Source organism: Pelodiscus sinensis, chromosome 19 (assembly GCF_049634645.1).
Source record: "Pelodiscus sinensis isolate JC-2024 chromosome 19, ASM4963464v1, whole genome shotgun sequence".
NCBI lineage: Eukaryota > Metazoa > Chordata > Testudines > Trionychidae > Pelodiscus > Pelodiscus sinensis.
This window is the reverse complement of record NC_134729.1, coordinates 11,831,539-11,858,840: the sequence shown is the minus strand read 5'-3', so window position 1 is coordinate 11,858,840 and position 27,302 is coordinate 11,831,539. Positions and strand designations below refer to the sequence as shown.

The window sequence follows — 27,302 nt, the reverse complement described above, 5'->3', positions numbered from 1 at the left end:
CCTGCTGCAAGGGAGGCGCGTTGATAGCAAAATAGCTACTGTGCTGGAGAGCTGGGCTGGGCCGCTTTTTAAGCCCTAATTGAAGCCTGTCCCCAGGTCTGGCAGGGGCTCTGGACTATGGCGTTTGTGCCTCTGTCGTGCCGTGAAACCCTCGGGGGGAGATCAGGCAGTGAAAAGACAAGAGCCTGGTTATTCATTTGGGGAAACTAAGGCACAGAGGGGCACTGGCAGGCCTGCAGCTAGACCCCAGAGAGCCTCATGGTGGGGCGAGTGGGTTTGGAGTAGGGGCCGCCGGGACTCCTAGGATGGGGGTTGGGAGCCAGGCCTGTGGGCTTCTATCAGCTGGGGCAGGAGCCTCTTGATGTTGCTGGGTTTTGCATGGACCTGGCCTCAGTTTCCTTGGGAGGGACGTGGTACTTGAATGTCCAGGCTGAAGTGGCACGTTAGAGGCCACAATTCCATTGCTGCGTCTACCCGAGCAGGGGGCTGGTCCCAAACTGTCACCAGCCCCCCCTCTCCCCCGGGTGGGTGTGGGGAAGACAGGGGCCCCCGACGAAGGGAGCAGCAGTTACTAGAGGCTGCCGGGACAGGAGAAAACAGCCCAGCTTAGCTCAGCCAGCGTTTGCACCGGTTTATTCAGCCTGGGGGAGGGGGAGTTGATTTCACACCCTAGTGCTAGTGGCATAACACACCCCCCCCACACACACACACACACAAAAGTGCTGAGCCGGGAGGCCTTGCCTCCACCCACCCAGGGCTCACTGTAACCCGGTTAAATTCCTGCCCTCGGGGCTCCTGGCCAGCTGCTCCCGTGGAGACCGAATGGGGGCCTGGAGGAAGGGGGGAGGCACAGGACAGCGTCGTCTGGTTTCACTTCCCCGGCCCCCAGCTGCCTGTGGCCCCGAGGGCTGGGGCCTGGGGTGGAGAGGGGAGGCTGCGTTAATTAAAGAGCAGCTGGCAGCAGAAGCCAAGTGGCCCAGGGTAACCCTTGCCTGGTCTCTCTGGCCCTTCAACCATCTGCTCTACCTGCTGGCTGCAGCCCCCAGGCCTCTCCTGCTGTAACCATTAGGCCGTTCTCCCCCCTTGCCCACCCCCAGGCTTATGAGTGGGCAGATCACAAACAACTCAGGTTTGCCCATGTAAAGAAACAGCCCCCCTCCGGCCCAGGGGAGCTCTCCTAAGGGCAGCAGTGCATGGCTCCCCCTTTGGGCCAGGGCCCCCTTGAATGGTGGGGAAGGATCCGGGGCTGTCTGCCACTCTGCCCTCTCCTGGGTGAGGCAATGGAGCTCAAGCCCCAGGCGGTGAGTTCTAGCCCTGTTCTAGCACCCGCCTAGCTTGCCACAGGCTGCCACGTGGCCAGCATCTCCCCCAGCCCTTCTGCCTCCCTGCAGGTGACCCTGTTGCTCAGTGACCCAAGCCAGCTAGGAGAGTCCTGGACTTTATTACTCCAGCCGTCCCTCCTCTGCTGGGAGGGGGACTCCCTCCCACCCGCCGCTCTGTTTAATCATCTCCCCCTCTCCCACCTCGGCAGAGGGGAGGGGGGCCGCTTGAGGTTGCATTTGGAAAGCCGCACACTCCCTCCTCCGAGCGTGGGTACGCGGCGCCGCCACCTCCGAGAGCCCGGGGCTGGTAGACTATTGCACTGGCGCGAGCGACCTGGCCGCGTTCACGGGCCTTTGCTGCTGGAGGGCCCCACGCAGCCTAAACGTTCCTCTGCACCAGCCCGGCGCGGGGCCAGGTCTGTGCCCCCTGGGCGGCGGTCGTTCCTCCCGCGGGTGCCGACGCGGCTCACCGCAAGCCGCTGCGCGGGGTCCAGGGCCCGGCGGTGGGGGAAGAAACTCAGGGCTCTGGTTTGCCGGCTGGTTCGAGTTTCTGGGACAGCACCGTCAGGATGGTGTCGAATTTCTTGTAGCGCCCCGCCTGGGCCCCGGCCGCTGCTTTGCTGCCCCAGAATAAGCGGAGCGCGAATTCCGTTTGGAACGCTTCGAGGAGCTCCGGCGTGGCTCGGAAGCCTAGGGCGACACAGAGAAGGGGCTGAGACACACAGGCAGGCGGGGGGGGGGGGGGGGGGGCTAAGACTGGGCTTTACTGAAGGCCAGGATTCGCTCCCCCACATCCAAGCGAATTGGCGGGGGACGCTGGATTTGAAAATATGAATTGGAGCGGCCTTGGTCGGGCCTCGTGGGAGTTGCGGTGCAGTGGCCTCATGTCTGCCCCCTCCCCCCATGATCAAGGCTCCCTGTTTGAACTACATCCCCCATGATGCACCACAGCATCTCCCGTCAGGGTGCAGGGAGCAATGGCTTCATGGGCGTCCCAGTTTATGGTGCATCATGGGAGACGTAGTCCAGCTGGGGCGCTTACCCCAGAGACAATGGAGATGTTGAGGCAACTGAACTACACCTCCCATGAGGCTCTGGGACAGGTCCAAGCCGGGGTGGGATACGGGGGCTCTGCAGCCCTACCTTGGAGCTTAGCCTCGGCGGTGGCTTTGTAGGCTCCGGCGCTGGTGGCGATGCAGCGGGCGGACTCCAGCGTGCGTAGGAGGAGGTCGCAGCTCTCCTCGTGGTCGTCCCACAGCTGCTCCCCTTCCATCAGGCTGATGAGCGGCAGGAGGTGCGGCACGGCCACCTCTCTTGGGGAGGAGAGCTCTGCAGCCCGGGGACAAGGGGCAGACAGATGCCTTGAGCAGGGGTCGGTACCCGAATGGGTATCCCGCCTGGGCCTTGCCCCCGGGCGCTGCTGCCCTCCGCTCTCCTGCACCGCCGGGAGCTGGCCCCACAACGCCCCAGCCCCCCAAGGCTTCTCCCCGAAGCCGCTCCTCGGTGACGGCAGCTGGCACGAGTCAGCGCAACGGGGCCCCATGGGTTTTGAGGCCGTGGGGAGGGGCCAGCGAGGGAGGGGCCACACGTGCCCTTCCACCCGCAGGAGGCTTGGCGGGGCAGGGTGGGGCTGGGGTAGCAACAACAAGAAGACTGGCCAGAGAGGGTGAAATGCAGCCCTGGTGTTGAGGGGCAAAACTGCTCGGGGGGGGGCACTATGGACAGTACAGTGGCTGGGTGCAGAGGCTGCTGGGAGCAGAGGAGGCTTGGACACACCAGGCGCCTCTGTCTTCACAGTCATTGACGCACACACGTCACCTGCAGCGCTTGCATGGGCCTGATAGAGATGGGGAAACTGAGGCTGGGGGGGGCTAGGTGTTTTGTTGTTAGGGAGTCTGGGGCCGAGCAGGGGATTTGCCTGGGGGGAGGGGCACATTTAGGGGACCTGTACCATTTGGCAACAGAGGTGTGGGGAGGGCCCAGGCTAGTATCGCGCAAGCCCGGGTAAGGGCGTTCATCCACCCCCACCCCCATTCCCACTTCTCCGGGTGTCAGCCGCCCCCTGCGCCTCTCCCTGGGGTGAGATTCACCCCCCCGTAGTGCTCCTGCCACGTCCCCTCCCCCCGGGCTCTGTGGGGAGCCCCGGGGCAGCCAGCAGGCCCCCGACTCACCTTCCCCCCGGTTGAGGCGTTTCATGAAGGGCTTGAGGTCCTTCTCGAAGGCGATGGCGCTCTCGGTGTGGCTCTGCCGCAGCTTCCGCCACGTCTCATCCAGCCGCGTGATCTGCAAGGGGACGGGGCTAGGACTGAGGGGGGGCTCCTGCGAGGGGCCATGCTGGGCAGCGACCGTCGCCAAGCCGACCCTGGCAACACTGTCCCGCTCTCCAGAGCCAGTGACACCCCCCGGGAGCTCAGCGTCCAGGGTGGGACCAGGGGGGGCTGCATTACCATGGGGCGAGGGTCCTAGAACTACTCAGTTGGAGGGGAGTCCCATTCCCCAGGGCCACCGTGCTTAGGGGCAGAGCAAAGCCTATTGGCTCCCAGTATGACGGAGCAACTCAAGGCCTGCAACCTTGCCCAGGCCACCTGACCAAGATGGGGGTCCCCACTGTGCCGGGCGCGGCACAGAACGATAGCCTGTCTCCGCCCTGCACAGCTCCCTGGTTGCACACACACACACACACACACACACACACACACACACACACACACACACACACACACTGCGGTCAGGAGAAACTGAGGCCGAGAGCGGGGCAGGTCACAGAACCCAGGTCTCCTCAGCCACTAGATCACGCTGCCGCTACCTAACCTCTCCCCTCGGACCAGGGCAGTTCTGCGCCCCACCGTGTGGGCTACGCAGCAGCCCAAGCCACGGGGCTCACAGCCCTTGATGAGACCCACCCAAACCATCCCTCTGTGTAGGCCAGGGCCAAGGCCGGTCTCCACTGGGAGCAGGAGCTATTCGACCCCCAGCCCGCCCCTCACCTGGGGCAGCTGCAGGCTCTTCATCACAGCCGACAGCGCAAACAGGTCCCCGGCTGAGCCCTTCAGCTCCATGGCCAGCTGGATGATCTTATGCAGGGTGGCGGCTCGCTCCGCCACGGCCCCCGTGCAGCCCAGGATGTCCACTGCGATGCCCAGAGCAATGAGGTGGTGTCTGGAGGGGGCAGACACACCATAGTGGCTGAGTTTACCCCTCCTGCTACCCAACCCACAGGCCTTTTGCTAATAGGTGGCGCTACCCAAGGCAGGTAGGGTGGGTGTGGAGAAGCTAAGCAGGTTTGGCCTTGGTTGTGTGTTGGAGGGGAGACTAGTAAGGAGACACCCTCTAAATGCAGTGAGGACCTCAGGAGGGAGAATAAACCGAAAACTTAGATCAACCTAGCTACAGTGTGACCATCCTGGACATCAGTCTGCAGGGCTGCTGTGTGTGCATCAGTGTGTGTGTGTCTCCCCCTCCCCCAGGTGCCCCAGAATAGCTCTAAGGAGCTATGGGCTCAGTAGGGGGCTGCTGACTGCTTCTGAGGTGCAGTGCAGTCTGCTGCCAGGACAGGCAAGGAGCTGCCTTAGCCCCACCCCTGATCCCCCTGCAGCAACGTGCCTCTGACATGCCATGAGCCATCCCTTGAAAACCACTGGCCTGGGAGTTGCTCTGCCACCGTCCAGATGAGACTCCCACTTTGTCTCTGCAACTGTTTAGTCCCCAGCCGTACGGTCAGGTCTACATGGCACATCTGTCTCAGGGGAACTACGGTGCTCGGAGGGTGACCCCCCCCTCGAGCGCCACGGCCATGCCCACCCACGGCTCGGTGCACACGGTGACTCGGCTCCCGCTCACACCGCTCCTGCCTCTCCCGGAGGTGGCTTAATGCCGCCGATGGGGGGCCAGTGTCCTCCTTGCTGGAGCGGTGCGGCGGCATTTTCACGACCCCAGCCCGCGGGATCCTGGCTGCTGTCTGGTGAGTGTGTTCAGGTGCGTCGGTCCGGCCTGGTTTCACAGTGCAGTCCCGAGCCGGTACGGCCCCCTCAGCTGGGCGCACGGAGCCAGCGCCCGGCAGCCCAGGGGGCAGCATCACACCCCATGCAGGGCGGCCCTTACGTGAAGTCCAGACTTATCCCGCGGGCTGTAAAGGGCTTTACCAGGCCAGGTCCTATTCTACCTTCCCTTTGGGGCTTCAATTAGACGCCTCCTACTGGTCCAAATCCTGCTGTGCGGCTGTTTCCACGACCCTCGTGCCCTTCCCCAGAAGCAGCCGCATTTCAACGCTGCTGCGGCTCGCCCCGGCCCCAGGCTGGTACCTTTCCAACAGGTCCAGGCGCAGCTGGTGCCCGTGAGGCAACGTGATCAGCTCCAGACCCGAGCTCACCCCCATGGCTCGCTGCTGCTCCTGGGACACCCCGGTGATCCTGCCAACCTGGTGCAAGCAAAAACACACGCGTAGGGTGAAGGCCTGAGACCTGCCGGGACAAAGGGACCTGCCTGCCAGCGAGCAGTGGAGGGGAGCCAGATGGCTGGGTCCCCCAAGGGGGGGCATGCCGATCCGCCCATTCCGCGGTCGCTGGGGAGCGAGCAGGACTCCAGCTGGGCTCAAGCCGGCCCATCCCAGCCGGTCCATATACCACCCCCTCCCCATCGCCGGGATCACTGTGCCGCAGGGATTTGGGATCACTAAGGGGCGCGCCCCGCCCCACAGTTCTGAGCCCGGTGCTTCAGTACAGCAGTAGGGGGCGCTGTGCTGCCAAGGAGGGGGGGCCAAGGTGGCGCGACCCCCGCAAAGGCAGAGCCAGCCCCAGTCCCCTCTGCTCCCCATAACTCCCCGGAGCCTGCTTCCCATTCTCTGGGGTTGCTTCCATTGGAGCTAGGAGTCCTGGCATGCCAGCCTCCCCTCCCCCCACTAGACCCCCATTTCCATCCCAGTCCTGGTACCCAGAGTCCCCCTCCTCCCCCCGCTCTAACCACTACACCTCGTCCCCTCCCAAAGCTAGGGACAGAATCCTGCCCCGCGCCCCTCCCCTTACCAGGCAGTCCATGTAGAGGACGTGCAGGGCCATGGTCCGGCAGTCCTGCTGGCCGAAGATCTCCTTGAGCCGTTTGAGGGCACTGGGCTCCAGAGGCTTGTTGTCGGGGGGCAGGAGGAGGGAGTGGAAGCTGTGGGGCTGGAAGGAGGAGGCTGTCTCCAGCAGGGGGCGCACAAAGCCCCCCCGCTCCTCCTCCTCGCGGCGGCGCAGCTGGGGGAGCGGCACCGCCTCGTCCTCGAGGAAGCCGAAGGCCGTGTCCGTGGCCCGGGCCCGGCCCCGCCATTTCTCGTCGGTGTGCAGCCGCGCCACGTGACTCCGCCGGCCGGCCGGGGCTTTGGGCACCAGCTCGCAGTAGGTGCTGAGCTGCTCCGGGGAGGCGTCGCCCAGCAGCAAGGAGGGGGCCCGCAGGGGCTTGGGGGGAGCCTTGGAGTGCAGCTGCCCCTCCGAGCCGCTCAGGGCCACGCCCCCCTCTGGCTCCAGGCACCGGGGGGCCGTGGGCCGCAGCACGGGGTCGCTGCCAGTGCGGAAGACGGGCGAGAGGGGCGGAAGCTCGCCCCGCTCCTGCGTGCCAGCGGGAGCTTCCGGGCTGCCTGCAGAGGGAGACGGGAGCCTGTCAGAGGGGGCCCCGTGGGCCACGCAGAGCCTGGGTCTGATCTCAGCCAGGAGCGGGGTAAAGCCGAGGTCACGCCCCTAGGGACGGGGCACTCACACCGGCGAGAAAGCAGCGGGGGGCCGACCGGAGCTATGGGGCCAGATCCCCAGCCCTATCGCCACTGGAGGCAACAGAGTGGCAAACCGGTTTGTAAGGAGTCTATTATTTGGTGTATTACGGTAATGCCTGGGCGCCCCCATCAGGGTGCACAACCCTGCTATGCTGGGATCTGCACGTTATCTATTAGATATATTACGGTAGCACCTAGGCAGCTCCTCTGTCATGGACCAGGAGCATGCTAAGTGTGGTGCATTCTCTTAGGTGTATTACGGTACCACTGCCTGATGGGGCTGCACATATCCCCACAGCCCCTGGCCTGGCCCCCCAGTTGGGGGCAGGGGTTGATTCCTTGGCCCCCCACATACCTGTGGGCAGGTTACCGTCAGACTGCGCCGTGTAGAGCGAGGGGCGCCGGCCCAGCTGATCCAGCCCGGTGGGGTGGCTCCCGCTCCGGTCTTTTGTCCTGCAGGGAGACTCGCAACACCATGAGTCATGGGCCCCCAGGCTACCGCAGAGCCCCCCCCCCCCCCGAAAAGAGCCCCCGCCCCGAGTGAGGGGGATGCTGGAGCAATGTGCCCAGCTGGCAGAACTGGATCCTGCCCTCCACCGGGCTGCCCCATGGAGCGTGGCATCAAAAGACCCACTGCATTGATGGGGAAACTGAGGCAGGGAACGGGGAATGGGTATTCCCCCGCCCTGTCACATTGTGACTTGATGGTACAGCAGGAATGGAACCCAGGACTCCTGACTCTGAGTCCTCCCTGGTGAAACCCATAAGATCCATAACTCCCCTCCCAGGGCTAGGACACCCAGCTCTCCCCCTGCTCTAACCACTAGACCCCACTTCCCTCCCTGAACTGGACAGAGAACCCAGCAGTCCTGACCGCCAGCCCCGCCCACCGCTCACCGGAGCAGGTTCCCCTCGGGCGACACTTCCCCAACGGTGAGTCCGCGGAGGCTGAGTCTGCGGGCAGGAGCTGCATCCCCCTTGGCCGGTTCCTGCCCGTCCAGCTGGGGCTGATGGCTGGCCCCGTAGCGCTCCTGCAGCCAGCGCAGCGGCACGGCCCTGTTGACGGGCTGGGAGACCACAGCGCCCGAGGTCTCCGAGACGGGCTTGCGGTTGCCCACGTAGAAGCGCACCAGGGCCGGCACGTTGTCAAACTGGTCCTGCTCAAACTGGAAGAGGGTGCGGGAGTAGCCCAGGCGGGGGCGCAGCACCACCCGGATGATCTTGAAGTGCAGGGTCTCGCCCCGCCACCGGCAGGACAGCACGTAGTCCCCCCGGCTGGAGCCTGAGTCCCGGATCAGGAAATCCCCGTCCTCCGCCAGCAGGGACTCCGCCTCCTGGGAAGACAGGGGCTGTTCACTGGTGGGGATGGTGGGCAGTGGGGTCTAGTGGTTAGAGCAGTTGGGGCTGGGAGTCAGGATTCCTGGATTCTCAGCTCTGGGAAGGGAGCGGAGTCTAGTGGTTAGAGTGGGAGGGTGGGGAGCTGGGAGTCAGGTCTCCTGGGTTCCATCCCCAACTCTGGGAGGAGAGTAGAATCTAGTGGTTAGAGCAGCAGGCGGCTGGGAGTCAGGACTCCTGGGTTCCATCTCTATCTCTGGGAGGAGAGTAGAATCTAGTGGTTAGAGCAGCAGGTGGCTGGGAGTCAGGACTCCTGGGTTCCATCTCCATCTCTGTCACGGGCTCCCCGTGCGACCTTGGTCAAGTCACTTCCCCTCCCTGCACCTCGGGTTTCCCATCATCCAACAGGGACACTCCCGGGGCCAGCTGGACTGGGCCCCACTGGCAGGGCCCCATCCACTGCAATGGGACTGACCTCAGCTGGGGCCTCTGGGCACTACCATAAAACACTTAATAGACCAGCATTGCGGGTACCTCCCGTGGCAGGCAGCCGTGGTACCACGCGTGGCTCCGCAGCTCATCCGTGCTGAGCTTCAGCTCCTCCTCCAGCTCCTTCCTGAGCTTCTCCTTGGCCGAATCCATGGTCACTCCGCTCAGGCCACCTGGGCGGCAAAAGGTCAGAGGTCAGCAATAGCATCTTCCTCCCATGGGCTGGTTCCCCCAGAGTGGCTCATTCCCATGAAGCCCGACCTTTCCCAGCCTCAGGACCCAGCAGTTTCCTACCAGAGCAGACAGGGATCCTCCCCCGGCCCCCAGCAACCCCTCCCTTGCCACTGCTTGCAGGACTTTGCCCCCCACTCCTGCCCGGCCGTCCATTAACCCCTTCTGTGCTTGGTGCTCTAGCACAACAGGCCGCCTCTGCTCCCGTAACCAATCCACAGGCTGGGTGAGCGTGACCCGGTGCCAGTGGGAACCCCAATGCGCAGGCCTCCTGGGCCGCGACAAGCACCAGCACCTCTCACACCCCCATTGTGCATCACAATCACACCCGGAGCCGTCCACCACGCTCGGACACTGCTCGGCCAGGCGCTGCAGGGACAGCGAGAGCCAGCTGGGATCAGGGCCCCGTTGGGCCGGGCGCTGCACAGACACTGCGAGAGACAGACCCTGCCCCAGCTGGGATCAGGGCCCCGTTGGGCCGGGCGCTGCACAGACACAGCGAGAGACAGACCCTGCCCCAGCCGGGATCAGGGCCCCGTTGGGCACGGGCGCTGCTCAGACACAGCAAGAGACAGACCCTGCCCCAGCTGGGATCAGGGCCCCGTTGGGCCGGGCGCTGCACAGACACAGCGAGAGACAGACCCTGCCCCAGCCGGGATCAGGGCCCCGTTGGGCCGGGCGCTGCACCGACACAGCGAGAGACAGACCCTGCCCCAGCCGGGATCAGGGCCCCGTTGGGCTGGGCGCTGCACAGACACAGCGAGAGACAGACCCTGCCCCAGCCGGGATCAGGGCCCCGTTGGGCCGGGCGCTGCACAGACACAGCGAGAGACAGACCCTGCCCCAGCCGGGATCAGGGCCCCGTTGTGCCGGGCGCTGCACAGACACAGCGAGAGACAGACCCTGCCCCAGCTGGGATCAGGGCCCCGTTGTGCCGGGCGCTGCACAGACACAGCGAGAGACAGACCCTGCCCCAGCTGGGATCAGGGCCCCGTTGGGCCGGGCGCTGCACAGACACAGCGAGAGACAGACCCTGCCCCAGCCGGGATCAGGGCCCCGTTGGGCCGGGCGCTGCACAGACACAGCGAGAGACAGACCCTGCCCCAGCTGGGATCAGGGCCCCGTTGGGCCGGGCGCTGCACAGACACAGCGAGAGACAGACCCTGCCCCAGCTGGGATCAGGGCCCCGTTGGGCCGGGCGCTGCACAGACACAGCGAGAGACAGACCCTGCCCCAGCCGGGATCAGGGCCCCGTTGGGCCGGGCGCTGCACAGACACAGCGAGAGACAGACCCTGCCCCAGCCGGGATCAGGGCCCCGTTGGGCCGGGCGCTGCACAGACACAGCGAGAGACAGACCCTGCCCCAGCTGGGATCAGGGCCCCGTTGGGCCGGGCGCTGCACAGACACAGCGAGAGACAGACCCTGCCCCAGCCGGGATCAGGGCCCCGTTGGGCCGGGCGCTGCACAGACACAGCGAGAGACAGACCCTGCCCCAGCTGGGATCAGGGCCCCGTTGGGCCGGGCGCTGCACAGACACAGCGAGAGACAGACCCTGCCCCAGCTGGGATCAGGGCCTCGTTGCACCGGGCGCTGCTCACAGGGAGCAATAGATCCAATGGGGAAAGGCAGGGCAACAATTCCTCCTCTCGCTTTGCCTCTTAGACCGTGAGTTCTTCAGGGCAGACGCTCTCCAGCTGGTCTCAGCGGAGGCCGGCGCAGCGCTCAGCACAGCGGCAGGGTGCAGGAGGCGGCAATGCTGGTCAGGGCCTCTAGACCAGGGGTTCTCAGTTCTTTTCTCTCCTAGGCCCTCCCACCCCAGTATAAACTCCCTGGCCCAGCTGTGCCACAACAACCAGGTTTCTGCAGACACAAGCCAGGGCCACTGTTGGGGGAGACAAGCGGGGGAATTGCCCACACGCTGGTGGGGAAACTGAGGCACTGTGGGCCCCAGGAAGCTAAGATGGTCAGGCTTTAGCTTCAGCCCCCAGTGGCTCGTGGCTCTGGGGCTTTGGCTTTCTGGGCCCTAGCATATCTAACACCAGCCACGCCTGGCAGCTCCCCTGACCCCTGCTCGCAGCCCCCCAGGGGCCCCCGGGTGAGAGCCACTGCTCTAGACTCTGCTGCAGCAGACACTAGTCCCGCCTGTTCTGTGGGTCACGCGGGGGGGGGCCGAGCCGAGAGGCTGAGGAAGAGGAAGGGGGAGTGGAAAGAGCGACCTGCCCAAAGCAGCCGTGGCACAGAATCCACTCCGCTCCCTTTCCCCGGCTGGGAGCCGGCCTGCTCACCCGCGCCAGAGGAGACTGGCCCTCGGGATGGGACCCTCCTGTCCCCACGGCGGATCCTCCGGACTCTCTGCTCGGGGCGGGCCCCTTCCGGTTCACGCAGCTCCTTGCCTAGGCAGGTTATCAGGCGCGGAGCACACCTTGGGATGCCTGGGCGCTGAGTCAGCCGCACTGGGAGCCCGCCAGCAGCCCGTGACCCCTGCAGGCCGGAAGAGTTCCAGCCCAGCGAGCCGGGCCCGTGGTGCAGTTACAACCGTCTGGCGGGGGCCAGAGCCTCGGCGCAGGGGGCCAGTCTGCACTCCGGCTTAGGTAGGAGAGGGAAATGCCCCTGCAGGATTGCCCTGCAGCCAGCGGGCGCCTCCCAAGGTCACTGCACCCTGGGGCCCCGCATGCTCCTTACGGCACCTCCCCACGCAGCCAGGGCGCCTGCTGACCTGCCCTGCTCCCCACAGCACCCCCCACAGCCAGGCCTCCTGCCCTGCTCCCCACGGCGCCCCCTGCTGGGAGAGACAGGGACTGGCACAGCCAGGCCTCCTGCCCCGCTCCCCACGGCGCCCCCTGCTGGGAGAGACAGGGACTGGCACAGCCAGCCCCCCACAGCCAGGCCTCCTGCCCCGCTCCCTACGGCGCCCCCTGCTGGGAGAGACAGGGACTGGCACAGCCAGCCCCCCACAGCCAGGCCTCCTGCCCTGCTCCCCACGGCGCCCCCTGCTGGGAGAGACAGGGACTGGCACAGCCAGCCCCCCCACAGCCAGGCCTCCTGCCCCGCTCCCTACGGCGCCCCCTGCTGGGAGAGACAGGGACTGGCACAGCCAGCCCCCCACAGCCAGGCCTCCTGCCCTGCTCCCCACGGCGCCCCCTGCTGGGAGAGACAGGGACTGGCACAGCCAGCCCCCCACAGCCAGGTCTCCTGCCCCGCTCCCCACGGCGCCCCCTGCTGGGAGAGACAGGGACTGGCACAGCCAGCCCCCCACAGCCAGGCCTCCTGCCCTGCTCCCCACGGCGCCCCCTGCTGGGAGAGACAGGGACTGGCACAGCCAGCCCCCCACAGCCAGGCCTCCTGCCCTGCTCCCCACAGCGCCCCCTGCTGGGAGAGACAGGGACTGGCACAGCCAGCCCCCCACAGCCAGGCCTCCTGCCCTGCTCCCCACAGCGCCCCCTGCTGGGAGAGGCAGTGACAGGAGCAGCCCACATTGCCCCAGTGTTGCTTCTGCAAGAGGCAGCAGATGGATCACAAGCTCAATGGGCCACCAACTGAGCCTTTCAGCTCCCTCTGCCCCCGGGCCCACACCAGCTCTCTGCTCACCCAGCCCCTGGGGCCCACGTGTCTCTCAGTATCCCCGGGCCGCACATGGGAACCCCCTGATCACGCCCTTCCTAACACGCTCCTGTGCCGGGAGCGCACCTCGGAGCAGTGGTTCTGTCCAGGGCCCAATGGGGGAGCTGTGAGCAGCTTCCAGGGGTCCACATTAGACTCCCTGGGGCCCTGTATTGCCTGCTTGCTACGCCCCAATGCCCGCCTGGCTTTGAATCTACCAGCCATGCAGAAAAACTGTTGTTGTGACACAGGTGGGCCCTGCGATTTTTCTAGATAGGGCCCTTCCAAATTCATGGTTCTCTTTTGTCAGTTTCATGGTCACGGGATTTTTTAAATGATAAATGTCGTGATTTCAGCGATTTACAAGTGAAGTGTCCGGTGATGTCATTGTAGGGGGCTTGGCCCACAAAGGGTTGTGGGGTGGGAGAGGTCCCAAGGTTGTGTGTGGGGGGGTCCTGCTCCCCTTACTTCTGTGCTGTGCCTGGGGGCGGCGCTGCCTTCAGAGCTGGGCACCTGGCCATCCAGCTCCGAAGGCAGCGCAGACGGGCCGATGCCAGAACCTCCCCCACCTTGCGACCAGTGTCCCCTGTGTGCGGTTCAGGAGAGATTCAAATGCTGCTCGGCTGATTAGCAGAGCACCCACTGGCAGGTTTTTTTGGTTCTCCTGGTGGTGCACATTCGCACATACCTTGGGGCACCTAAGATTTATTCCACACATGGATGGCAAAATGAGTGGGCACACAGGTTGTGATCCGTGCACGTCTCTTTTGGGTGAGTCTCCCCCTGTGCAATCAGTAGCGTACAGGATATAGGGTCAAAGTGCACCCACCACAGGGGTGGAGACGGATCTCATGATCCATGACGTGTTTTTCAAGGCGGTGAATTTGGTAGGGCCCTAGCTAGAGCCTGTTGGCGGAAGGGGAGCAGGGCGGCTCAGAAACAGAAAAGCTGAGACCCCCTGCCTTAGAGCTGAGACCCCCCTGCCGGTACCACTGGACGGACACGCCGTCCCCTTTGCACGACACGCCGCAGCTGCAGGTTGGGATGCCAATCCCATGCCTCCTCCCAGGGGGGCCAGGTGCCCCCAGGATCTTGCTGTGGCCGTTGAACATCATCCTAGGAGCCCCAAACAATCAAGGTTGCTGTGAGTCTGTGGAGCCCCATGAATCAGCGTGAGGACGGGGCAGCTTGCCTAGCTAGGCGAGGCCTGAAACAACCAGAGAACCAGGAAGTGGGGAGAGGACATAGGGCAATGCAAGGGGAAGGGTCTGGCGAGGAAACCCACCCACTCTGCCCACCTGCTCGGGAGTAAGGAGGGTTCTTACTGTGGTGACTGCCCCGAAGCCCTCCTCCATAGGACTCCCAACACCAGATGGGAAGGATCGCCCAGTGGAAGGGGCATTAGCTTAGGAACTGGGGAATCCGCCACTCATCCCTCAATGTTTCTGGGCCCCCCTCAACACCGCGAGACAACCAGCGCCTTCTCTCCCTGCCTAGTAGCAGGGAAGCTGACTTGATTCTGGTCCTTTTCGGGGATCTGCAATTCACCAGGGTGCAGTTAATATCACTCTGCTTGGCACAATCATAGAATCATAGAATCTTAGAACTGGAAGAGACCTCAGAAGGTCATCAAGTCCAGCCCCCTGCTCTAGGCAGGACCAATCCCAACTAAATCAACCCGGCCAGGGCTTTGTCAAGCCGAGACTTAAACACCTCTAGGGATGGAGACTCCACTACTTCCCTAGGTAACCCATCCCAGTGCTTCACCACCCTCCTAGTGAAATAGCCCGGTGGCTAGGTTTGTAATTCATGCTTCAGTTCGGAAAAAAAGCAAAAAGCAAAAACCGTGCCTCGCAGCGCTTCCACTCAGCTGTGGCGAGCGGAATTCTAAAGCCCCGATTAAATACAATGCAAACAACTCAGCAACCCAGGACACCACCTTAAAGTCAACAAGGAGTCTCTAGGACATGTGACACGCCTCAGAGCGGTCGCCGCGTCAGTCTGTAGCTGCAAAAACAGCCAGGAGTCTGGTGGCACCTTAAAGACTAACAGATTTATTTGGGAACAAGATTTTGCGGGCAAAGACCACTTTTGCCCACCAAAGCTTGTGCCCAAATAAATGTTAGGCTTTTCGGTGCCAACAGACTCCTCATTGTTGCTTCGATTTGTGGGCATTTGTTTTTAACCCAGGAGGTCGTGCTGTGCATCTGTCTCTCTCACTCCCCCAGAAATCTCCCTAACAGGTTTTTTTAAAACGAGTAACTTTTTTGTTTGTTTGTTTAATCGGAACATTTTCAGAAGTTTCTTTCCCACGTTGCTTCCCGTTCCGAACAGCAGAGGAGAGAACAGACGTTCTGGCCCCTGCTATAGGCACGGTTGTCGTCTTTACGATCAGTAACTCTCCCCTGCGTTGGAAGGGAAGATTGAGACGTGCTGGAAGGTCCGTTAGTAAGAAATACTGCATGAGAGAATTTTCAGAGTTCATACTCACAGTCCCACCTCATGCCCCTAACAAAGACCAGGATCCTACTGCTCCAGGAATTGCATAAACACGTAGGAAGAGACGGCTCTTCCCCTGGAGATCTGACAATCTAAACAGACAAGACAAAGAAAGCTTTTGATCCTCATTTTACAATCGGAGCACTGAGGGTCAGAGGGATGAAGTGACTCACTCAAAGGATTTATGAGAATCCCCGATTCCCAGGGCAGCACTGACCCCACAAGCCCACCCTGTTCTCCTTTTTCCTCCCAGCCGTCCTGCCTCAGGTTTCCAATGTGTCCAATGCAGCACAATTTCTCTCTCCCCCCCATCCACCCGTCCAGGTTCTGAGCCCGGAGCCTGCCTTTGGCTCGTCTTTGCTTGTTGTGCATGTATGTTACTGTGGAAAAGCAAGATCCACTGCTCCGGACAGTGTCCTAACTTAGCCTGAGCCCACCCGCAGGAGCCTGTGATGACAAAGCCGAAGCACCGCAAGTCGCATCATTCCGCCCACAATGAGAGAGGAGGTGCAGAGCCAGTTGGGCCACTGGGCAGGGTGGCAGGATGGGCCCATTGCTCTGACCCGGGGCGAGGGCAGGGGGTTGGTGGAATTCCAGGCGCGACGGGCGCATGGGCTGATCCTGCATCACAGTCCCCGCCCTGAACCCCGTGGTAAGCCGCAACGCAGGGGCCTTGTGACGCCGTCACTTTCCTGGCTCTCTCCAGCCTAATCTTCCAGCCCAGCCCCACGGCCCAGGACCTGCCCACCCAGCCCAGGGCGTGGGAACCCCTGCCGGCCCTGCAGCTCCATCCTGGGGAATCCAAACACAAAGGGCTGGCCCGGCCGCACAATGGAGAGGAAATCCGCCGCACTGGTGCGCTTCCCCCCAGCCCCTGCCGCAGGCCTTGCTAGCTGGAGCAACCCTGGATAACCGAGCCAGTCCGACTGCAGGAAGGAAGCCGGTCACCCAAAACGGGATATAACACGTGTGTGCTGTCGGAGCAACTGCAGCCGCTGCCTCCATCATAGCCCACGCGCCTGCTAATCCTTTCCAGCCATGTGTGGAATAAATGTTGCGATGTGCGCCGAGGGATGTGTGAATGTGCACCGCCAGCAGAAACACAAACCTAGCGGGGAGTGTGATGCTACACAGCTGGGTGGCACTGGAATGTCTCCTGAGCGGCCACCCACGCGCCCAGCTCACAGAGGGTTGCAGCCCGGGAGGTTAAATATCAGGTAATTGAATAGTCGAGTAATCTCGTGAATTCTTATTGGTTAGTCGACTATTGTATAGTCCCCGGGGGTGGGGGTGGGGCTGGCAGCCAGTGCGCTCTGGCCTCTCTCTCGAGGAGAGATACAGAGGCAGCAGTGTGGGTGCCAGGCGGTAGTTGGTCCGCAAGGGGAACCAGTTTAAAAACCAGCTGCCCTCGCAGACCAGCAGCCTGCCACCCCGCATTGCTGCCTCTGATACCGAGGCAGCAACCCCTGTCCAGTGGGGGTGGGTCTGAGCTCCTGGACCTGAAGCGAGCGGGAACTGAGCCAAGCTGCCCGCCCACCTGCCTACCTCCTAGTACACTTTAAATGCAAAGCTGCAGAGGGGGTAGGACCCGGACCCGGCTCAAGCCAGGACTGAGCCCGGCTTCTGACCAACCTGCTAAAAAATATACCGGTGGGGGAGGGGGATGCGTGTTGTCTATGGCATTAACCTAGAGGCTTTGGCTTATCGGTTAATCGGTTAGCCGACTACATATTACATCCCTAGTTGCAGCCTGTGTGAATCACCCCAGCCAGGCCTGGGTGGGCACCACCTCCCAGCTGACCCACAGGCTGGCCAAGTCCTGATGCCCCCACGCAGATCCCAGGCCGCCTCTGAGGGCAGATCCAGGATACCCCGAGGGTATTTCCCGCACACAGATGGTCAATGAGCCAGCGCCCCCTTCCAAGGGCGGGCAGGCGGGTGGGTGGGTGTGGACACCCTCCAGCAAACAGGGTGGGGGGGGGGGGATTTAGGGAGAGCTCCACTCTCCAGGGAAAGTCTGGTTAATGGTGGTGAGGAGCAGAGACAAGAGTCCCCATAAGTTCCCCAGGGGAGGGGAAGGGGGAGGTCTTTGCGCCCATGCTCCCCAACACAAAGCCCCCCCCCCATCCGGGCAGGAGCCAAGGGGAACATCCCCCAGCTCGGCGCCAGGGCCCCCAGAGCACATAACCCCCCCGCCCAGCTCTCAGGGTCGCATCCCCGCAGATCCCCCCCCGGATCTCACCTCCAGGGGCTCCTAAGGGCGCGGTCCCTCCCCGACCCCGCCTCCAGGACCCCGCCTCCAGCTGCCCCCCAGCGAGGAGCCACAAGGGGTCCTGCCTCCCTCCCCCGGCCAGGGCAGGCGCAGGGCGCGTCTCGTACCTGAGCGGCCAGGGGGTCCCGTGTGCGGCTCCGGCTCCCGCCCCGGCCCCATTCCGCGCATTCCAGCGCCCGCGGCTCCGCCCCGGGACCCACCCCCGGGAGCAGCAGAGGGGCCAGGCGGCGCCCAGGGCAGCCGGAGGGCGGGGAGGGAGGCTGGTGAGTGCGGGGAAGATGAGGTGTGTCGGTATCGCTGTGCTAGTGAGCCCGCGGGTGTGAGCCGGGGCGTGTCGGTGTCGCTGTGCTAGTGAGCCCGCGGGTGTGAGCCGGGGCGTGTCGGTATCACTGTGCTAGTGAGCCCGCGGGTGTGAGCCGGGGTGTGTCGGTATCGCTGTGCTAGTGAGCCCGCGGGTGTGAGCCGGGGTGTGTCGGTATCGCTGTGCTAGTGAGCCCGCGGGTGTGAGCCGGGGCGTGTCGGTATCGCTGTGCTAGTGAGCCCGCGGGTGTGAGCCGGGGCGTGTCGGTATCGCTGTGCTAGTGAGCCCGCGGGTGTGAGCCGGGGCGTGTCGGTATCGCTGTGCTAGTGAGCCCGCGGGTGTGAGCCGGGGCGTGTCGGTATCGCTGTGCTAGTGAGCCCGCGGGTGTGAGCCGGGGCGTGTCGGTATCGCTGTGCTAGTGAGCCCGCGGGTGTGAGCCGGGGCGTGTCGGTATCGCTGTGCTAGTGAGCCCGCGGGTGTGAGCCGGGGCGTGTCGGTATCGCTGTGCTAGTGAGCCCGCGGGTGTGAGCCGGGGTGTGTCGGTATCACTGTGCTAGTGAGCCCGCGGGTGTGAGCCGGGGCGTGTCGGTATCACTGTGCTAGTGAGCCCGCTGGTGTGAGCCGGGGTGTGTCGGTATCGCTGTGCTAGTGAGCCCGCGGGTGTGAGCCGGGGTGTGTCGGTATCACTGTGCTAGTGAGCCCGCGGGTGTGAGCCGGGGCGTGTCGGTATCACTGTGCTAGTGAGCCCGCTGGTGTGAGCCGGGGTGTGTCGGTATCGCTGTGCTAGTGAGCCCGCGGGTGTGAGCCGGGGTGTGTCGGTATCGCTGTGCTAGTGAGCCCGCGGGTGTGAGCCGGGGCGTGTCGGTATCGCTGTGCTAGTGAGCCCGCGGGTGTGAGCCGGGGCGTGTCGGTATCGCTGTGCTAGTGAGCCCGCGGGTGTGAGCCGGGGCGTGTCGGTATCGCTGTGCTAGTGAGCCCGCGGGTGTGAGCCGGGGCGTGTCGGTGTCGCTGTGCTAGTGAGCCCGCGGGTGTGAGCCGGGGCGTGTCGGTGTCGCTGTGCTAGTGAGCCCGCGGGTGTGAGCCGGGGCGTGTCGGTGTCGCTGTGCTAGTGAGCCCGCGGGTGTGAGCCGGGGCGTGTCGGTATCGCTGTGCTAGTGAGCCCGCGGGTGTGAGCCGGGGCGTGTCGGTATCGCTGTGCTAGTGAGCCCGCGGGTGTGAGCCGGGGCGTGTCGGTATCGCTGTGCTAGTGAGCCCGCGGGTGTGAGCCGGGGCGTGTCGGTATCGCTGTGCTAGTGAGCCCGCGGGTGTGAGCCGGGGCGTGTCGGTATCGCTGTGCTAGTGAGCCCGCGGGTGTGAGCCGGGGCGTGTCGGTATCGCTGTGCTAGTGAGCCCGCGGGTGTGAGCCGGGGTGTGTCGGTGTGACTGTGCTAGTGAGCCCGCGGGTGTGAGCCGGGGTGTGTCGGTATCACTGTGGTAGTGAGCCCGCGGGTGTGAGCCGGGGTGTGTCGGTATCACTGTGCTAGTGAGCCCGCTGGTGTGAGCCGGGGTGTGTCGGTATCACTGTGCTAGTGAGCCCGCGGGTGTGAGCCGGGGTGTGTCGGTGTGACTGTGCTAGTGAGCCCGCGGGTGTGAGCCGGGGTGTGTCGGTATCACTGTGGTAGTGAGCCCGCGGGTGTGAGCCGGGGTGTGTCGGTATCACTGTGCTAGTGAGCCCGCGGGTGTGAGCCGGGGTGTGTCGGTGTGACTGTGCTAGTGAGCCCGCGGGTGTGAGCCGGGGTGTGTCGGTATCACTGTGGTAGTGAGCCCGCTGGTGTGAGCCGGGATGTGTCGGTATCACTGTGGTAGTGAGCCCGTGGGTGTGAGCCGGGGTGTGTCGGTATCACTGTGCTAGTGAGCCCGCTGGTGTGAGCCGGGGTGTGTCGGTATCACTGTGCTAGTGAGCCCGCTGGTGTGAGCCGGGGTGTGTCGGTATCACTGTGCTAGTGAGCCCGCGGGTGTGAGCCGGGGTGTGTCGGTATCACTGTGCTAGTGAGCCCGCTGTTGTGAGCCAGGGTGTGTCGGCATCACTGTGCTAGTGAGCCCGCGGGTGTGAGCCGGGGTGTGTCGGTATCACTGTGCTAGTGAGCCCGCGGGTGTGAGCCGGGGTGTGTCGGTATCACTGTGCTAGTGAGCCCGCTGTTGTGAGCCGGGGTGTGTCGGTATCACTGTGCTAGTGAGCCCGCGGGTGTGAGCCGGGGTGTGTCGGTGTCACTGTGCTAGTGAGCCCGCGGGTGTGAGCTGGGTGTGAGCCGGGATGTGTCGGTGTGACTGTGCTAGTGAGCCCGCGGGTGTGAGCCGGGGTGTGTCGGTATCACTGTGCTAGTGAGCCCGCTGGTGTGAGCCGGGGTGTGTCGGTATCACTGTGCTAGTGAGCCCGCGGGTGTGAGCCGGGGTGTGTCGGTATCACTGTGCTAGTGAGCCCGCTGTTGTGAGCTGGGGTGTGTCGGTATCACTGTGCTAGTGAGCCCGCCGGTGTATGTCGGTGTCACTGTGCTAGTGAGCCCGTGGGTGTGAGCTGGGTGTGAGCCGGGGTGTGTCAGTGTGACTGTGCTAGTGAGCCTGCGAGTGTGAGCTGGGTGTGGGCAGGAGTGTGTCGGTGTCACTGTGCTAGTGAGCCCGTGGGTGTGAGCTGGGTGTGAGCCGGAGGGTCAGCGACTGAGTTTGTGTTGCTGGGTCTGGTTGTGTAGTCTGGGTATGATCTGAATGTGCATGTGAGATGGTAAATCAGGTGGTGTGAGTTGTAGTGTCTGTCACTGCAAGTTTCTGTGCTGCTGGGTCAGGTTGTGTATGAGTTCACAGCACCCCCAGCCGATCCCCCCCCCAACCCCACAGCACCCCCAGCTGATCACTCCCACCTCCACCCCCCAACCTCACAGCACCCACAACGGATCCCTCCCACCACCGACCCCATGGCACCGTCAGCAGATCCCTGCCCCCCCGATACCCCCTAGCTGATCCCTCACTCCCCCCCCCAGAGCCCATGGCACCTCCAGCCAATTCCTGCCCCCCCCCAGTCCATGGCACCTCCAGTCAATCCCTCCCACTCCCCACCTCTGACCCCACAGCATCTCCAGCCAATCTCTCTCACCACCACCACCCTCCCCGACCCCAGGGCACCTCCAGCTAATCCCTCCAACCCCCCGGGCCCCATGACACCTCCAGCCCAGCTTGCCGAGCCCCCGACCCAGTGGCACCCTATGCTGCTGTGTGTTCTGCGTATGGGGTACGGCAGCCCTGGGTACCATGCCATGGGCGCCACCTGTGAGCAGCCCAGAATGTCCATCTCCATTGCCCATCTGGGTGTTCTCACACCAGCCCCTTTGTGCTTTCTCTGATGCTGCCTCCATGTCCGGAGGGGCTCCCCATACTCATCCCCAGAGCTACCTCCAGGGTGGGTTGATTTAAATCAAGGAGATTTAAATCATTGCCTTAAATCACACCAAAAAATCATTGATTTAACGCAAGTTTCCCATTGATACTCCCTCATCTGTCTTCAAGCAACGGCGCAGATCTGATCACTAGAACATGTTCATTCACAGCTCAGTGCAGCATTTTACAAGCTCCAAGAGGGAATCCTTTGTGCAATTGTTTTAGGTGACTTGTTTTTTATTAATTTAGGAAACAGCACATGATACTCATTGCCTGTGTCAAGCTGCAGATGCAGGAGCAGCTTGCTAGGAATGACAAGGATTAAATCCTACACACAACCACAATAGCATTTACATTTTAGTCAGCTAAATCTTACATGTTACATAAATATTTCAGACTTGCAATTGAAGCAGGCTCCTGAGTTGCCGGCTGTCAGGCTGCCCTTAAACTTGTTTTTATTAATTTTTAAATTTTATTAACTCTCAGATCTATCCTCAGAATGCTCCGGCTATGTCTACACTAGGGGCTTTTTTTGGCGGACGAGGCAATGTAAATAAAGTGCTCATTAGCATTTTCTCATGCTTCATTTGCATAATCTCTTCTGATGCTTTTTGTACAAGAGGTTTTTGCACAAAACCTAGCAGTGTAGACGGATCCTTTTTGCACAAAAAAAACCTTTTGCGGAAGATCCTTATATTTTGAGGCATAAGGATCTTCCGCAAAAGGGTTTTTTTTTGCACAAAACGGATCCATCTACACCATTTGTTTTTGCGCAAAGACCTCATGCTCAAAAAGCATTGGAAGAGATTATGCAAATGAAGCACGAGACAATGCTAATGAGTGCTTCATTTGCATTGATTCTTTCCCAAAAAAGAGTCAGTGTAGACATAGCTTCCATGTGCAGTATCCTGAAATGTCTATATTTAATGAAATATAAATTGAAAAAATGACACACAGTGGCAAACGGCAACTCCAGATTTCTCTTACTGCAGCTTTCTGAACGCCAGTGTTTCCCAATTTTATTTGGCCACAGAACCCTTTTAAACTCGAAAGAATTTTGCAGAACCCCTAATAACAGTCTTATATATGGAGCTGAAAAAGTAGACCACAAATAAGTAAGGATAATAATAAACAAATGCTCAGCAAGGTCATGAGATCAACATTTAGTTTAATTGCACATATTTAAAAACAAAAATCACATTTAATGCGTGCCAAAAATAAAACTCAAAAACAAATATGCATTATATTGGCAGTTTTCAATGCGAAGAGTGGTTTTTCTTCTTCTCTTGGCAAATTCTTTTTATATTTGGTTTAATACTGGAAACTGGTGTATAAAGTACTGGTGGTATATAACAGGCCTGCGCACTCCCATACAAGCAACTGGTTTGACAGTTGAAGCTTCAACTTTGTCCGATGCGGCGCTAGTATATTCATATTCAGTCACCCACGTGAACCACGCTCCCTGACAGTGAGTACGGGGATTTACGGTGGCATATAACAGGCGCTCGCACCACTGACTGACTGTCCCCACTCTCTGGCTAAGCTGGCATTACACAGGGACACTTATCGTGGCAAACACAAATGAAAACTGTTTTCAATAAAATTCATAAATGCTTCAATATTAATTATTATTTTTAAATCATAAAGGCTACGTCTAGATTGTATCCCTTTTCCATAAAAGGGATGCAAATTAGATGTATCGCAATTGCAAGTGAAGCGGGGATTTAAATCTCCCCCACTTCATTAGCATAAAAATGGCTGCCGCTTTTTTTCGGCAAGGAGCTTTGCCAGAAAAAAGCGCCAGTCTAGACGCGGATCTTTCAGAAAATAAAGCCTTTTCCGAAAGATCTCTTATCCTTCTTAAAACAAGGGATAACGGATCTTTCGGAAAAGGCTTTATTTTCCGAAAGATCCGCGTCTAGACTGGCGCTTTTTTCCGGCAAAGCGCCGTGCTGAAAAAAAGCGGCAGCCATTTTTATGCTAATGAAGCGGGGGAGATTTAAATCCCCGCTTCATTTGCAATTGCGATACGTCTAATTTGCATCCCTTTTACGGAAAAGGGATGCAGTCTGGACATAGCCAAAATGTTATTGTAATGGAATTTTCTTGCAGAACCCCATATTTTCACTTTGCGGAAGCCTGGAGTGCTGTGGAACACCGTTTGGGAAACAGTGCCGTGCGCTATACTTGGGCGATAAGTGTCTAACCCTAGTTAATTAATTAAACAAGCCATAAGGATTAGCTAAGCTCAACAATTTTCCTAGCAGCCTCCAACATAGCAACCAGCTTGGGAATTAACTCGACACATCACACTGCTGCTAAAAGGCCGAGAGAGAGGCTGGAAGCACGAGGCCGTGCAAAGTTGAGCCACATGGTTCTTCAGACATTCGCACGTCTTCATCCACATCATTTTCTCCCAATAAGCCGTTTTCCTTCTGATGTTTCATTCTAGCAGCTAGGCCCTGAATTTTCTTCTTGCTCTGCTGACACTTGACATGTTTTTCTTTTTCACCCAGGGAACAACGTTCTTCAAAATATTCCCAGATAGGGCCCCCGTTTACACCCAGAAGCCAGGACAATTTCTCTGTGGCAAAAGTGTAAGGAATCTAGGAATCTGTGTGCTGAATAATCTCTTCCCTTTTCCTTTCCAGCTCACTCCACTGCTCCTTTCTACTCTGGCTCCGTCCTTTCCTATATATCATCTCGCTGTCATTAGACACTGTTTGAACCAATTCTGCCACGCTTGGCCCAGGTTCCCCACCCCAAACGCCAGGGCTGGCCCACAACATTTTGGCATCTGAGGCGGGGAACTCAAATGACGCCCCTAGCTTGGGCCAAAACTTTGAAAGGTCTCAATTCTGCCTTCTTCCTGTTCTACTCCTCTCATGGAACTGCTCTGTTACCTACATGTGCCCCAGGAGCAGACACAATTTTCTACCCTCTGGGTCCTATTGGTGCCCTCCCACAGTCTGGCACCTGAAGCGGCTGCCTCAGTTCGCCTCGTGGTATGGCCAGCCCTGCCATACACACAGAACAAACCCGGTCCTTTCCGGTCTCTGGGTGTCTTTCCATGTTACTTTAGCCTGCTGAGAAACAGAAACTGAAATCCCAGAATTTTTGAGACGCCAGAGCTGGTTGTTTGGCTGGACAGACTCGAGCCACTAAATCGATTTTATGAGACTGTAAGTAGGTGTAGCATGTTTGTGGCCAGATTTCACGGAACTGTTCTTTTTTAACGCAAAAGTTAGTATTTTCTTGCTGATTTTTAAAAAAGTTATAAAATCTGAGTTTTAATTTTTATTTTAAATCGTTGATTTGTATCCACTCGGGTACCTCGTTGGCCTCCTTCGAACTCTGCCGAGAAGATGCCCGGCTCCGCCCAGCAAAGCCCGCAGCCTCGTGTTGTAAGCCCTGGGGGGAGCCGGGCATCCTCACTGCAGAGTTACCCTGTTACTCTTACTCCCCCCATGCCATGAGGACGGCCAGGCTGGAGACGTGGTCGCAGCTGCACGTGGTGTGGGTGGCGTTGGAGCGCAGGACCCTGCACCCTGCCGGAGACCAACTGCCACTCTGGGCTGTGGTTTCCCAGGAGACACAGATGGGCTTCTCGGAGGGGTTGTGTGGCTGCAAAATATAGATATAGATATAGGTCAAAAGTGGAAGGAATAACGCAGGATGGAAAAAACAGGGCGCCGGGAGTGTGGGTCAGGGTCCCCAGTGCCGTGAGAGGCAGATGGGCAGAGGCCGGGGAAGGGGTACACATGAGCCTCCTCCTCTGGGTGCCCCCATTTCGGGAACACCCATGCTGTGGAGCAGGAAGCTGCTCTGTGTGCTGCTGCTCCCCTCCCGCAGCTGGGGAAGACCACCGCAGTGACGTGCTTCTCCTGGGGCTTTCCCCCACCGCTCCCATAGCAGCGGGGTCAGTGCCTGGGGGCACCGTGGTGCACGGAAACACACGTGTCTCTGGGAGATGGCTGCCAGGTAAGCGCCCCACCCCCATCTCTGTCACACTCAGACCCCACAGTGAACACCCTGGTCTGGCAAAATCTTTAAGCCGGCATGCCCCGTTTCCCACGGTTGCTGGATTAAAGAGGTTCAAGTGTATTAGATTGGGACTCAGGAGAGCTGAGTTTTAGTGCTAGCTCTGCCACTGGCCTTGACTGAGTCACTCAACAGCTCTGTGCCTCAGTTTCCCCTTTGTCTAGAGAGTCTAAGGCCAGGTCTCCACTACAGCCAAAGGGCCTCTTAAGGTATGTACAAAACATAGCTGGAGTTGACATGCCTTAAGACGAAGTTTGGCATCATCCTCACAGCAGGAGAAATGCTCCCGACTTCCCCTACTCCTTGGAGTAGAAGTTCCAGTGCTAAGCAGGGGAGGGGTGTGCCCTCAGCATTCAATTTAGTGGGTCTTTACTAGACCCACTCAATCGAATGCCAGAAGATCAAACGCTGCAGCATCTCAGTAGTCTAGTCATGACCTAAGCTCTTGGTGACAAGGGCTGTCTCATGCGATGGGCCAAGCCTGCCACATGGGTGGGGGAAGGGGCACGCTGATTTCAGCAAGCGCATTAGCACCAATCCCTAATAGGAGGGCAGAGGTGTAGCAGGGCTCTCTATCACCCCCTCGTCCCCCCAACAGTGGGCCAGAGGACACCTATAAGATGGTTTGGAAGGGCTCCCAGCCCTCTGGGCCTGCCTCAGTGCAGCTGAAGCGACCTTTCCCTGCTCCTCGTATTGACCCCTGCAGTGCTCTCCAGCCATCAAGCAAAGCGCTTTACAAAGGTCACTATCATTAGCTTCATTTTACAAGTGGGGAAACTGAGGCATGGAGCGAGGTTGTGTGTGGGGGTGTGTGTGTATGTGAAGATGAAAGTCATCCAGCAGAACCAGGAGTAGAAGCCAAGTCCTGCACCAGTGCTCTATCCACTAGGACACACTGTCTGCCCTGTGTTCCTCTTTCCTCACTTCTCCTGCTTCCCAAATCCAGGGATTGGACATTTACGAGTCTGCTCCTGAGCCTTGGTTAATGGAGGTGGCCTGTTAATGACTGAAGCCGAGAGTCGGATTTTCAGCTCCAGAGATCCTGTGTTCACATTGCCCCAGGGCAGCATCGCGCTGGGGGGAGAACACAGGAATCCCTCCCACCTGAGAGCTAATTCAGAGCCACTTCCCCCCCAGAGGAGCCAGGCTGCTCCTGAAAATCCAGGCTCAACCCCAGCGGCCGCTCGTGGAGGGACTCACCATGATGTGCTGGAAGGTGTAGTTCACTGGATCTGTGAAGTTCTTGGTCTGGCTGGTCAGCCAGGCACTCACCACCCTGGAAATCATCCGGATGGCGTGGCTAGAAGCGGCCTTCTGGTCTTGGAAGAAACTTCCGTTCATGATGGTTTCCATGCCCACGTAGGAGGCAAACACCACTCCAGCCGCGCCTGCAAGTGTCCCCAAGGAGAAACCCGGTGGGTTGGCAGCTTCTTTCCCCACATTCCACTGTGGGACTCGCCAAGAACTGTGCAACCCCCCAGACCCGCTCCAGGCATGGGGTAATGTTCTGCTTTACATCCCCCAATGGCTACAATGAGGCTCAGGACAGTGACATGATGGCACAGCAAGCCAGAGGGCACTGGCGACAAGATGGGGGGGGGGGTCTATAATTACACACACCTCAGGAACGCCTTCACTTTGGCTGTGTCTAGACTAGCAAGTTTTTCCGCAACATCATCTGATTTTGTGGAAAAACTTACCAGCTGTCTACACTGGCCGCTTGAATTTCAGGAAAAACACTGACGATATCATGTAAAATCATCAGTGCTTTTCCGGAAATACTATGCTGCTCCCCAAAAGTCTTTTTCCGAAAGACTTTTGCGCAAAAGGGCCAGTGTAGACAGCATAGTACTGTTTTCCGCAAAAAAGCCCAGATCGTGAAAATGGCGATGGGGGCTTTTTTGCGGAAAAGCGCCCGTGGCCAATCTAGAGGCGGTTTTCCGCTAAAAGTGCTTTTGAGGAAAAGCATCCTGCCAATCTAGACACGATTTTTCCGAAAATGCTTTTAACGGAAAACTTTTCCGTTAAAAGCATTTCCGGAAAATCATGCCAGTCTAGAC

The 27,302-nt window shown here is 60.2% G+C and overlaps 2 protein-coding genes across 14 annotated transcripts in view; both read right to left on the bottom strand.

Moving 5' to 3' along the window:
• Window positions 1-27,302, bottom strand: part of LOC102458375 (adhesion G protein-coupled receptor E1) — a 198,344-nt gene that overhangs the window by 135,177 nt on the left and 35,865 nt on the right. For 2 of the 9 annotated variants that reach the window (XM_075902300.1, XM_075902299.1), the window contains 2 exons: window positions 26,443-26,630; window positions 23,206-24,825 (listed from right to left, as the gene is read on the bottom strand). In XM_075902300.1, coding sequence (XP_075758415.1) covers window positions 24,658-24,825; window positions 26,443-26,630 — 356 coding nt within the window. In that variant the 3' untranslated portion in view covers window positions 23,206-24,657. Of the gene's footprint in view, window positions 1-23,205; window positions 24,826-26,442; window positions 26,631-27,302 lie in introns of those variants that run through there. The other 7 variants (XM_075902294.1, XM_075902298.1, XM_075902297.1 and 4 more) reach the window with 4 other exon arrangements.
• Window positions 617-17,615, bottom strand: SH2D3A (SH2 domain containing 3A). Of its 5 annotated transcripts, none has more exons than XM_075902286.1 (10): window positions 17,600-17,615; window positions 8,935-9,062; window positions 7,963-8,399; window positions 7,421-7,518; window positions 6,344-6,933; window positions 5,624-5,739; window positions 4,310-4,481; window positions 3,494-3,605; window positions 2,466-2,651; window positions 617-2,012 (listed from the first exon to the last, which is right to left on the bottom strand). In XM_075902286.1, exons 2-10 carry the CDS (start codon window positions 9,040-9,042, stop codon window positions 1,840-1,842), a joined length of 1,992 nt encoding a protein of 663 aa, XP_075758401.1. In that variant the 5' UTR covers window positions 9,043-9,062; window positions 17,600-17,615; the 3' UTR covers window positions 617-1,839. The 5 variants fall into 5 exon arrangements, with proteins under 5 accessions (XP_075758401.1, XP_075758400.1, XP_075758397.1 ...); XM_075902285.1 differs by lacking the exon at window positions 17,600-17,615 and adding an exon at window positions 17,463-17,576; XM_075902282.1 differs by lacking the exon at window positions 17,600-17,615 and adding an exon at window positions 15,213-16,402.

Bases quoted from the DNA above. Each gene is read 5' to 3' on its own strand.
- SH2D3A (XM_075902282.1), bottom strand. The intron at 6,934-7,420 runs GTATGTGGGGGG...CTCCCTCTGCAG, and splicing joins TGACGGTAACCTGCCCACAG to GCAGCCCGGAAGCTCCCGCT. The intron at 2,013-2,465 runs GTAGGGCTGCAG...GTGTCGCCCTAG, and splicing joins CGCCGAGGCTAAGCTCCAAG to GCTTCCGAGCCACGCCGGAG.